Consider the following 11,857-nt stretch of genomic DNA (forward strand, 5'->3'; position numbering starts at 1 on the left):
CTACATAAAGATAAACACCAATGAAATAGTGTACTAAAAAAACCCTAGTTGTTATTGCACACGCATTAGTTCAGTGTGGATCAAGGGTCATACAAGTTAAGTTTTGTACTGTACATACCAATTCGTATAATTCTTAGCATTTACTAATATTGAAAAATCAAACCTCACGAATTTCTAATCTTTTCATTGCTTTTCTATTGTGCTTTAGTTTTCATTGTACAGTTTTGGGGTCAAATGGGTTATGTAATTAAACAAATAACCGTTGGAGACTCAAAGATGGACATGCAAGTATAATAACTGACATACAGTTTGGGTCTAGGGTAATATTCTGTACTTATCATAGTAAATGACGGGGTGAATAATAAATTAAAAGTGAAAAACTTTGGTGGCTCCCAAATGATGCATCTAGAAAACAATATGTGTCATCATAAAGCAACTCGCACATAAGTATAGACAAATCAGCAGCAACTAAAACTTGCCTAAATTTACTAGCAATCTTCAAGTAGAAATTTCAAATTACAATTATAACGCAAAAGACGAAAAAAAAAAAAGAGAACGACTTGGCATGATAGATTAGAAACAAGAGTTGATACACTAATCTTGTCAGTCGTAACTTTAAGAAGGTACTATTTGTCCAACCATTGTGGGTTAATTGTCAGAAATGAAAGCTTAGAACAAGTTGTTCTTTATGCTAATATCGTATATGATATGATATACTACTGTGAATTTAATAAGTGTTTGAAACCATGTTTAGATAGCAATTCAAATTGGATTTATAAGTTTATAGTGGAAGATAAATGCATAATTAATGTGCATTTGAAATAAGTTTATAAGTATATGATTATTGCCAAGTGCGAGAAAGAAGTTGAATCGGTCAAGATAACAACAAATATCAGGCGATCTTTAACATTTGAAATTCAAAGATTGCGAAAAAAAATGAAAAAATTTAGGTTGCAAAATAACAATAAGCAACCATAGGGGTAGGAGAATAAATGATGCTTTTTAGTTTGTAAATAAATTCGCTTTAATGTTTATATTTCATTTTAACACACAAAGAGAAACTTTTAATGCATTATATTTATTTGCAAATGCTCATCTCAGTTTACAAACAAGAATAATATATGAAAATAAATGCTGAAATATATCTACAAAATAAATATAATTGTAGTATTGATAAAAGATTCTCATAACTTACTCAATTTACTATCTCTGCACCTTATGACTAAATAGATAATTGAGTTTGCACTTAGAGTGTAAAACTTAATACCAAATTCCAACTTAATACCTTGTGTACAAGCAATCATATATTCTTTTATACACTCCTATGTTGGTTGTAAATTTTATATGTACCAAATGAAAGTTATAGAATTGATATATAAACCTCGAAACACTACTATTTCATCTAACTAATGCAATTAAAAATAAGAAAAATAATTGATCATAAATTTAAGAAATACTTAGTGTACTTTTCAACTCTGGATGTAAAAAATTTTAGACATAAAGAGGGAAAAAGAAATTCATGAGGTGCAAGGCTAGAAAATGAGTTTTGCTATGAACTATAGTTGACAGACTTTAATGAAGGATCAGAGCAACAACATTTTCTCAAAACTCATGTAGGAAAGAAATTATATATACAAATAATTTGTTTAGCAAAACGTTGCTAACAACACCAACTAACCTATAGTGATAAAAAGTTTTACATTGTTTCTTTTTTTGATAAAAAGTACCAAACGAGGTATACTGTAGCTAATATTCAAAGTTATATTAATATATAAATTAATTAATTAATTTCCATTCAATTGATTTACTTTTTAAGACAACATGCTATCAATAGTTACAAAAAATGAGATATGCGAGATGCAATACATGTATTGCCAAACTAGTATTTACATACCCGTCACAGAGCCAAGAATTCTGTTTTTTGTGGCAGGGGGCACTTTATGTATAAAGAATTATCACTTTCAAGTGTAATTCTTAAATTATGGCTATTTTTTTGTCCTAAAAAATGTTTGGGTGGCTGATTTGACACCGGTCACTACCATTCTTCTATTTATTTGTTGAATTAAGTATCCAAAATTGATATTTGATGCAACTCAAAGTAAAAAATAAAAAAATTGAATCAAATTTATATGTCAACAAGTCGATTCCCTTCCCCCCCCCCCCAAATTGTGGAAACACCCCCTATTTTTCACATTGCCACCCTAATATTTTGAAAATTCCTCATCTCTTATTACATTGCCATTTCTAAATGCCAATATCTTTCAAACTCTCTCTTTTGATACAATTTTTTTCTATTATTAAACCAAAAAATTGATAAGATGAAAGCAAAAAAAATTAAACAAGTACATTATATATAATTTTAAAATGAATAATAATGATCCTATATAATCTTAACTCCACTGGCCACAAGTCTTGGCTCTAGCATTTTCACTAATTGAAATGTGAGTTACTACTCAGTTTTTCATCTTCTTGTTGTTACAGTCTTAAGAACAAAAAAAATTACTATTCATTTTTTTTTTCTAAAAGCATAATTTGAGTGTTCTCTAATCCAAATTTGAAAAGGAATCATTTATCAAAAATGTAAATGAAAAATATGCATATATTATTGCTAATTAGATATATATTGGTTTTATATGTTCAAGAAAAGAACTTTAGAAAATATACAAACTTAATTATTAGCTTCAAATTTATATATAACAGATCATATGCATTCAGGACAAAGTACTTAATTTAAAATTTCGTAGATCAAGAAGTTAAATAATAAATTGAAATGTGTATATAGTTTAGTTTTGAACAATTTTTTTCTTGAAATATTAGAAATAAATTTTACCAAGTCAACATGCAAAGCTAATACAATTAATGACAAATTGAACTTCGTAGTTTGAAATTTTCATAAATCGAAAGTTAGGTGGAGTGGAGCAATGGAATTCTATCAAAATGTAAGGGCACAAGAGAAGTATTTTCTATAAAAATTTTCAAACTTTCCTATGGAAAATAAAATAGAATCTCGAAACTTCCCCGGGCGCTTGGGGGAAAGCATACACAATTGCTGTTTCACATTTCGATTACATATATTAAATGTAAGGCTAAACTACACATTGCAGCTAATACATCATGCAGTTATGCTTGTGAAAAATTTTTGTGATGTGAGCTCTCCAGTTCCCCGTAACTGAGAAGACAAAGCGGGATTAGAAACATTAATACAAGAGTGAGACTTCTGGTTTGCATCATTAAGTGAAGAGGGCCTATAAATGTTGAAGCTAATTTTTGGATTGTACAAAACAACTAAAGAATGCTACCCCTGAATTCTTTTGAGTTTTCTCTTTCGAGCTAGCTGTCACATATCTTCGTACTTTCTTTTTGCTCAAATTATATGTAGCTAAAAATGTCTAGTATCCAGAGATCCTTTTTGGCTCCAAGAATTCGGTGCAATCGATGTGGAAAAACTGTCAAAGTCCAGTCCCAAAATCATGTTAAAGTTGATCATGTTGATCGGTTAAGTGCTCTTCCGAATGACCTTCTCTGCCATATCCTTTCCTTTCTTCCAACAAAAAATGCTGCAGCCACCTCCATCCTATCCACTCGATGGCGTTACCTTTTCACTTCACTTCCCAATATTCATCTGGAATTTGATCACTCTTTACGAGACATTTGGGGTCCCAATGATCAACGATTTGCTCGATTGGTAGATTGTTGTCATCGTTTGATTGTTCAGCGAAAACCGTATTGTTTGAGAAAATTCCATCTTTCCCTGAAAGAGTTTCTTGAGATTTTTCGGGTGGCAATTGACTCTCTGATATGTGCAGCAATTTCCTGTGGAGTCCAACAACTTGAGGTTTTTGTGGGACATGATCGTTCCGGTGCATTGTCTCCTCCGGGAATTTTGTCCTGTCCAGCAATTTTCAGTTGCAAAACAATTGTAGAAATGAAGCTGGAAATTCGCTTTACTGTTTTCTATGTGCCGGAAACAGTTTCTTTGCCGAATCTTAAGGTTCTGCATTTGGCACAATATGTATTGACAGATGAGCTGTCTACTCCCAGGCTCATTCAGGGTTGTCCCGTGCTCATAGAACTGTCTTTCGACTGTTATACATTTCCAGGGGATCAAGTTCAGACCCTTTTGATAAAAAGCCCTTCCCTGCAAAAACTCAGCCTCCATTGTATGTCTGATGATGATTGGGACATTGTTCTGGACATCCCCAGTGCTGTAAATTTGGAATGCGAGGTTGATGGAGAGAGTAAAACAAGTATAAATGCCCCAAAGCTTCAACATTTGAACTTTGATGGCAATGTAGTTGAAGTAAACATTCTTCCAAACCACAAGTCTCTTGTCGAAGCCAGAATATCAGTTTCTTGCCCATCAGATCAAGAACAATTATTACGCTGTGAGGTTGCCTTTGAGCTTATGAATTGGTCACAAAGTGTGGTATCACTTTATTTGTTGGATACCACAGTGGAGGTAGTTTCTTTTCTTTTCTTTGGTTATTGCATAACTCAAAATTATTTTTGTTATGATTTGTAGAATAACTGGAATTTCGGATTTCCAAGTGGTTATTTGTCTAATCAATTTTCTCATTTCTTCATGAAGTTACTCTTTTATTCTCAAAAGTTGCTGCCAACTTTTGAAAAGCTGACTTATCTTGAGCTTGAAGCCCGCAAATATTATGGTAAGCGTACTCGTAGCTGGAAGATGCACTCATGGTTACTTGAAAGTGCACCTAATCTTCAAGTGCTGGTCTTTGATGAAGTGAGTCCAAATGATCTTTTTTTTTCTCACAGCAATGTATTTGATTAGATGTTCCAGTCTGTAACTCTTCTCGAAATGGCAGGTGTTTTGGGATGACAGGATTGAATCCTGTGCTGAAGACGAGAAATTTGAGTTTCTTTCTGCAGAGCCTGTTCCATTATGCTTGCCGAAACATCTTAGGGAAGTAAAAATCAGAGAATTCCATGGAAAGGAATATGAATTCAAGCTCATTGACTATATTTTGCAGAATGTGAAAGCTTTAAAAAAGATGACTGTTGGTGTTCTTGGAGGCTTTCGAGATCGCAGGAAAATATTGTCATTGAAGAGATGCAACAACGACTGCCAGATTGTGTTCACATAAAAAAAAATGTTTGGAGGTCTGCTGGTGAAGCTTTAGGCAATGTTTGAATAAATTGTGATCAGCCAATGGGGAGTACTTGATGCTGTTCCAAGGAAATAACATAATCCAACTCCAGAATAGTTGCTAGTAATGGTGACAAAACGCAGGTTGAAAGCAGTTCTGGATACTGGGAATAGCTAGGGAAGTTACATAACAATGGCAATGTGCAATTTTCATATCTTGCTTTTGGATCGGAACATGGAAATCGGGAGCTTGTTAATGACTAGATTTTGTTTGTGATTTTGTTATGTTGAGGTTGATTTTTACTCTGTGTTTAATCGCTTGTAATTTGAGCATATGTGATGCAGAACTGTTTATGACTTGAGATGGCTCAACAATTTCTTGATGTTATGTATGTTCTTGTCCTCTGTCTCCTTTTAGGCCATTGCCATGGTCTAAAAGTCATGAACCATTTGAATTGCCAGAGAAACCTCACAGCAACCACCGAAGCATGACCAGCACTTTATCCCTTATCATCATTTTTAGTTGAAAGAACAATATTTTTGTAACTACAGATGATGATTCTGATCACTTACTTTTTAAGTACTGATGATAATTAGCATCCCTAAAGTTCTTTTAAATTCAGTTAAGGAGATAATTGAGGAAGTTTGATCAAGAGCAAGAGAGTAGTTAGTGGTTCTTAGGGGCTCGAGGCCATTGAATTTGATCATAAATATTAACAGCAAGGAGGAGCTCAATGGCCCCTAAATAATTAATAGAGGGCAGTAAACACAAAGCTGGAAGTCCAACCTGCTATTTCCTAGGTGATATTTGTTACATTTGAAATGAGTTAAAGAAGTAATCAAACAAATCTATGGATATTATTATAGTTATTAGTATTATTTTTACTTCGTCAGAATTGAATTCATTACATCCGAAACAAATTGTAGCATACTGCTTTAGTAGATTTTCGTACAACTTGTTATACATTGCATTGTTGTACAAAAGTTTAAATGAAACAATAATGGTAGTCTACTATTCTTGCATGATTTATTTTCTTTTTATCATTAGATTTCTTTTACTTGTAACAAAGTAAATCCAGAAATGACACAGACAAAGAATACTATATAGATAGGTATAAAGACCAGTACCATGAACAATTAACAGTTAAAATTTCTAATATTTTGCATCAGTTGCAAATTTTATTACAGAAAAAATTGATTTTTTTGTTTGTTATTTTTTTAAACATCCATCTTTCACTATACCAAAAGTTGGAATAAATAGGAAAATTATTTTTTTTCACGTGTAGTTACCTCCATGGCAAAAGCTTTTCAAATGAGCCCTCGACAACCGAAGCTTGTTTGGAAAAAAATTAGTTTTTTTTTTTCATGTCTAGTAATGTCCATGGCAAAAACTGTTCACACGAGTCCTTGACAATTAAAGCTTATTTGGAAAAATTAGTTTTAATTATAGTAAAACTTATTATGATATGGTATTTGTGAGATAAAAAGGCATTTTGAAAATATAAAAAAATTCGTAAACAGGTTTAGAAAACCTTGAGAAAATCTTTTTAAAAAATAGTTTCTATCCATACAATAGTCAGGAAAAATGTACAAATAGTAAGGAAGATTTGCAGCATAATATTGCCATGTCGTGACTACAAGAATTTATCTAGGACAAGGGGAAAACTTTAGCATTTCTCGCAACACAAGAAGAAAAGCTCTTGGTAACCGTTTAATTTTAGGCTTAAGTTAAAAAAAAAAAAAAAAGATGACCTAATCTTAGGCACAAGCTGTAATATAAGCTATTAAAATTGACTTCATAATTGAATTATTTACTAAACAATTATAAAATGAACGTAGTGTAGAGAAAGCGATAATTTTAGAAACCTCCCTTTAGATCTCTAACAATTTCACCGGCCTCTCCTGAGGTTTGTAAAATCACACTTACCTCCCTTGGAGAATTGTGAGCCTAGTTAACTTATATCACATGGGGAGAAATTATTCATATACCCTAAGACATAATGTCTTATTAGAAACTAATATCTAACGATTGAGTAATTAGAGCACTAATTAACTATTAGTAACTAATTAATGGAAATAATTGTTGAAAATTTCTTTGATGATGAATGATGACTTGGAATTAGAAAATAATGCCAATTAATGCACCAAATGGCGCTGTTTTGTGATTAATGGAATTGACAATAACCAAAAATCAGTTGTACAGAATGTGAGAAAAAGGGTTTTGGTAGAGGGAAAAAACACAAGGCAAAAGAAGGCTATTCATGAGGAAATTTTCTTCAAAACTCCTAAAGTTGTGATAGTTGTAAAGTAATTTCATGGAAATAAAGGAGGCAAAGAAAAGCAAAAATTCAAAAAAATTTTTGTTCAAAATCACAAGAATCATAGCGAATCTCATGTTAAGAGAGATGACTGATCTATTTTGTTGAATCTTGTGATCATTAGTGTACTTTTTGTTGCTTATTTGGGTTGTCTAATTTATGTGAACTTTTAGAGTAAGGAAATGTGCATATTAATTGTGTCTAACTTTTAATTATTTTTCATTCTTTTACTAATACAACCTATATACATGCATAAGGGATATTTATGGAATGAAGGCTTCATCTCTCTTCTTAAAATACCCTTTTGATGTTACTTTTTTTAACTCGGACAAATTTTGGTACCAAAATCTTAACCTCAGAGGAGGTTTGTGTAATTTTGCAAACTTCAGGAAAAGCTAGTAAAATTCTTAGAAATCAAAGGTTTCTGAAATTATCTCGTAATGAAAGGAATATACTAGACAGTATCAATAGTTTAGTGGCCATTTAGATATTAGCCCCTTTTTTGTATCATATTTATTTATTAACATTTTGGGAGAAGAGGTGACTAAACCAACCCAACTAATCTAGCTACTGGGTTGCACACTTAACTTCACATTATTTTTAAAGTATCGTAATTCATTGCAATCTATCTTGTTTTCTCTTTTCTTTTCTGGCACTACATATTGTAATTCTGTATTTTTTTTATTGTAACTTTTTTTTGCATACATCTATTATTTTTTATCTTTGACATTCATTATAATTCACATCTAATGTTTTTATTTTTATTGATAAGTGACTATTTTGTGATATATTTGGATGACATTTTATATTACTTTTAGTCACTTTTGTAATATTATAGGAAGAAAATAATCATTAGAATTGGTTCTAAGTGAAGTCTAATGCTTAATTGAGAATTTGTCCCTTATACTTGCATATTTTTTTATTGTTTTTGTAAGAGTTGGAAATGGACTTCATTTTGGACAAGAAATAAGCTTACACTATGATGATTGAAGTCATAAAGTTTACAAGGACGATGAGTTTCCAAAGTGGTTTGAGTCACTAGAAGAAGAAAATGAAGAAACTTGTCGAAAACGAAAGTCGACTCAAATCCCTCCAAACAATCCTGCCAATTTTTAGAGGGATTGCTTGGAGGGATTCATGGCAGGAAGTTAAATTGAAGAATTGAAATTTGAACAAAAACAGAGAATGGATCCCTCCAAGGAATTCGGCCAGATTCTGAAGGGACTGTATGGAGGGATTCTGGTCAGCAGTGACAACTTCCATTTGCGCAACTTGTTTTCACCTCCATTCTTTCACAACTTTTGAGAGACAATTTATAGAAGATTTGCAGATGCAAAATGAGGGTTGTAGAAACAAATCTTGATTTTATTTCTTTCATAATGATGAGCTTTAGCTTTGAGCCAAAATTACTGATATTTGAAGCCAATGTTCACACTTGAAGGAAGACACAAAGAGGAAAGATTTCTCTATAAAAGAATATATGAAAGAAATCAAGGTTTTAAAGGAAGAAATTCATCCACTTCCCACAAATGTTTGGGCCTTAGTGCAATTATACAAAACTTGGGGGGTACAAACGTAAATATTCATTACCATCCTCCAAACTCATACGGAATTAGCAAACTAATGAAGACTCTTAAGTGTTCAACCAGCCAAGAAAACATTCAAAGGAAGCACCATAAAAAAACATTCAATCTTGCATAAAGGGTACAACAAAATATTTTGACAAAAAATAAGCATAAAATCATGCAACTTTCAAATACCAACACAAGATTCAAACACCCAAATGCAAGATTTTGGAACCTAACACCAGCTTTTGTGATATGAATCTAAACTAACAAGCTACCCAAAAGGAAGTAAAAAGTAAAAAAAATGAAAACATGCAATGACAAAGATGAGACTTTGAATCTCATGTCTAATGAATTAAAATGCAGATCTAGGCTTGTATCCGAAGGAAAACGTGAATGAAGGTTACCTCAGACGCTTGTCAAGCGTGGAAAAGTACCAGAAAGTGTGCAAATTTCGGAAATGAAAGAATCTCAAGGTGCCGCTACTTGTTTCGAGAGCTGCCAAGGTATCAAATTCAAGCTTGGATTTGAGGGTCTTAGAGTCGTTTTTCTTGAAACCACCCAACACAAAAGTTTCTCCACTATGATCAGAGAAGGTAAGAAAAAAAGAAATCGCCCCAAAGATCTCAGCCAGCAAATTACCAATGAACAGGGTTGTTTGATCAACCCTGGACTTGATTTCTGCAGAACAAAGTTTCGGGTAGAGAAGTTTGGGCTGAAATTTAAGGGGTTGCTAATGCTATCTGCTAAAATTTTCAAACGAAAGTTATTCAACTATATCCGTAGAAGGTGCAGAAAAAAATAATTACTCTAAAAGGAGGTAAAACCAGAGAGAAAATCGCATTGGAAGGGAGCTGGTGCGCCAGCTCGTTTTCCAGATTTTTTGCAGAAAAACTCTTCCTTTTTTTCTTCTCTGGTTTCCTTTCTTTCTTCTCTCTCTCTCTTTCCCTATCGTTTTTTCTCATTCCCGCTCACCTAAAGCTGCATTCTCAACATTTTTAAATGAGACTAAAACAACAAAACCCTCATCTCAATGGAGAGGATGGAATGCGTTTTGTTGGCTCATTTTGGACCATTTAATGATCTTGTCTCCAGAGGTTTCTTGATAATTCTTGTAGAGATGAGGTGTCTTGTACTAATCAGACGTGGAAGGCACGAAAATGGGGAGCCAAAACAAATTTGAGAACCTCCAAAATGACCTAGCTATCTCTGTACTATCCTTGCAAAGGAAGAAGAAAGCTGCAGTTTTTTTTTATTGAAAAACTGCAATTTTCATTTTCGTTTTCTTCTGTTCTTTTCCTCTTGATTTTCCTACTGAACCAATCAAATAAAAATCAAATAAGGTAAAAATGATTTTTTTAGACAGATGAAATGGCAATAAATAAATAAATAAATAAAAATAAAATAAAATAAAAAGGAATAAAGAAGATAATAAAATTTTGGTGTCTACATCTATTTGATTTCACCTGAATAGTGTAAATAGTATATAATATATCTCTATTTAATTTTGCCTAAATGTACTGTTCAGTTGAAATCAAATATATATATACATGGGTTCAAAAAAATATTAGTTTTTCACTCATGTTCATTTTCTTTTACTCAAAAATTGAAAATAAAGAAGATATTTAATCGTAAACATTATTGAGTATTTATATCGAATTAAATTTGGACAGAAAGAGTAAATAAAGGAAAAGTATGATAAAAAGAAATAAGTGATTGGCACTTTCAAATTTTAAAACAATCACAAGGTAAATAATTTAACTGTTGGTCTTAAAGGTGGCGAATATAAATTTCATATTTAAACTACACTTTGTTAGCATGATTATAGAATTCGAGTTATGACCCATTAATTAGATGACCTTATTATACAACTCAATAAATGAATTATTACCAAATGAAAAAAGGCCACAAATATTGAATAGATTCACATAATGAAAACAAATAGATATATACATGAGTTTAAAATAAAATTGTTAGTTTTATATCTATGTATATATCTATTGAATAGCATGTGCAAAATTACAATTAGCCTATTTAGGTAAAATCAAATAAAGATATATTACATGGTATTCGTACGGTTTAGGTGAAATTAAATAGTTATATACATGGATTTAAAAACAAAAAACTCTTCATACACATGGTCAATAAGGGATGAAAAAATTTATTTTGTGAAATGTCAGGGACGAAACAATTCATTTTGTGAAATGTGAGGGACTATGGATCGGATTATATAAAATTTGATTTCACAATTTTGTTCCTCAAAAAAAGTGAGGGACGAAAAAAGTCATTTTGCAAAATGTAATGGACGTTTTGAACGATTTTTCCATAACTTTTTCCATCATTGCCCCTTAATTTAAATTCAAATTTTGTTAGTTGTTTTAAATTTTATTAGTTAGTTAGAACATTTAATGTTGAAACATAACTTAATATTCTTTTTGTGAATTCAATGAAGGGTAAAATGGGGAGGTTAATATCTTTCAGGTAATTTTACTACTCATGCCTTGCATGAACATACACTCTACTTGAGATTTTGAAATACGTTGATGATTACAATGTTTATATGCCATTAAACCAATAATTGCACTCGATTAATGATAGACAGTTAATATCATATATTTTCTCTGTCCCATTTTGATAGTCCTAGTTTTTTTCCACACAGTTTAAGAAAAAATACTTAACTTTGTTGGAAAAATAAATTTTGGTTGCTATTTTTCTAAAATATCGTTACATTAAATAGAGTACAACTTTATATTAATTATTCATGGAAACTTAAATTGATGATTTATGAGAACTTGAATAATGGTTAATGGGTTCCTGCTTCATCCAAGTGTCCCAATGGCTCGTCAGGGTATCATCGATCGAGT

At 31.7% G+C, this 11,857-nt stretch overlaps 1 protein-coding gene across 1 annotated transcript; it reads left to right on the top strand.

Moving 5' to 3' along the window:
* Positions 1-3,385: 3,385 nt before the first annotated feature.
* LOC113777355 (putative F-box protein At1g58310) lies at positions 3,386-5,108 on the top strand. Its single transcript, XM_027322389.1, has 3 exons — positions 3,386-4,459; positions 4,589-4,747; positions 4,830-5,108. Exons 1-3 carry the CDS (start codon positions 3,386-3,388, stop codon positions 5,106-5,108), a joined length of 1,512 nt encoding a protein of 503 aa, XP_027178190.1.
* Positions 5,109-11,857: the final 6,749 nt, after the last annotated feature.

Source organism: Coffea eugenioides, chromosome 7, assembly GCF_003713205.1.
Source record: "Coffea eugenioides isolate CCC68of chromosome 7, Ceug_1.0, whole genome shotgun sequence".
Classification (NCBI taxonomy): domain Eukaryota; kingdom Viridiplantae; phylum Streptophyta; class Magnoliopsida; order Gentianales; family Rubiaceae; genus Coffea; species Coffea eugenioides.

Bases quoted from the DNA above. Each gene is read 5' to 3' on its own strand.
- LOC113777355 (XM_027322389.1), top strand. From the start codon at position 3,386: ATGTCTAGTATCCAGAGATCCTTTTTGGCTCCAAGAATTCGGTGCAAT. The intron at 4,460-4,588 runs GTAGTTTCTTTT...TTCTTCATGAAG, and splicing joins TGTTGGATACCACAGTGGAG to TTACTCTTTTATTCTCAAAA. The intron at 4,748-4,829 runs GTGAGTCCAAAT...TCGAAATGGCAG, and splicing joins AAGTGCTGGTCTTTGATGAA to GTGTTTTGGGATGACAGGAT.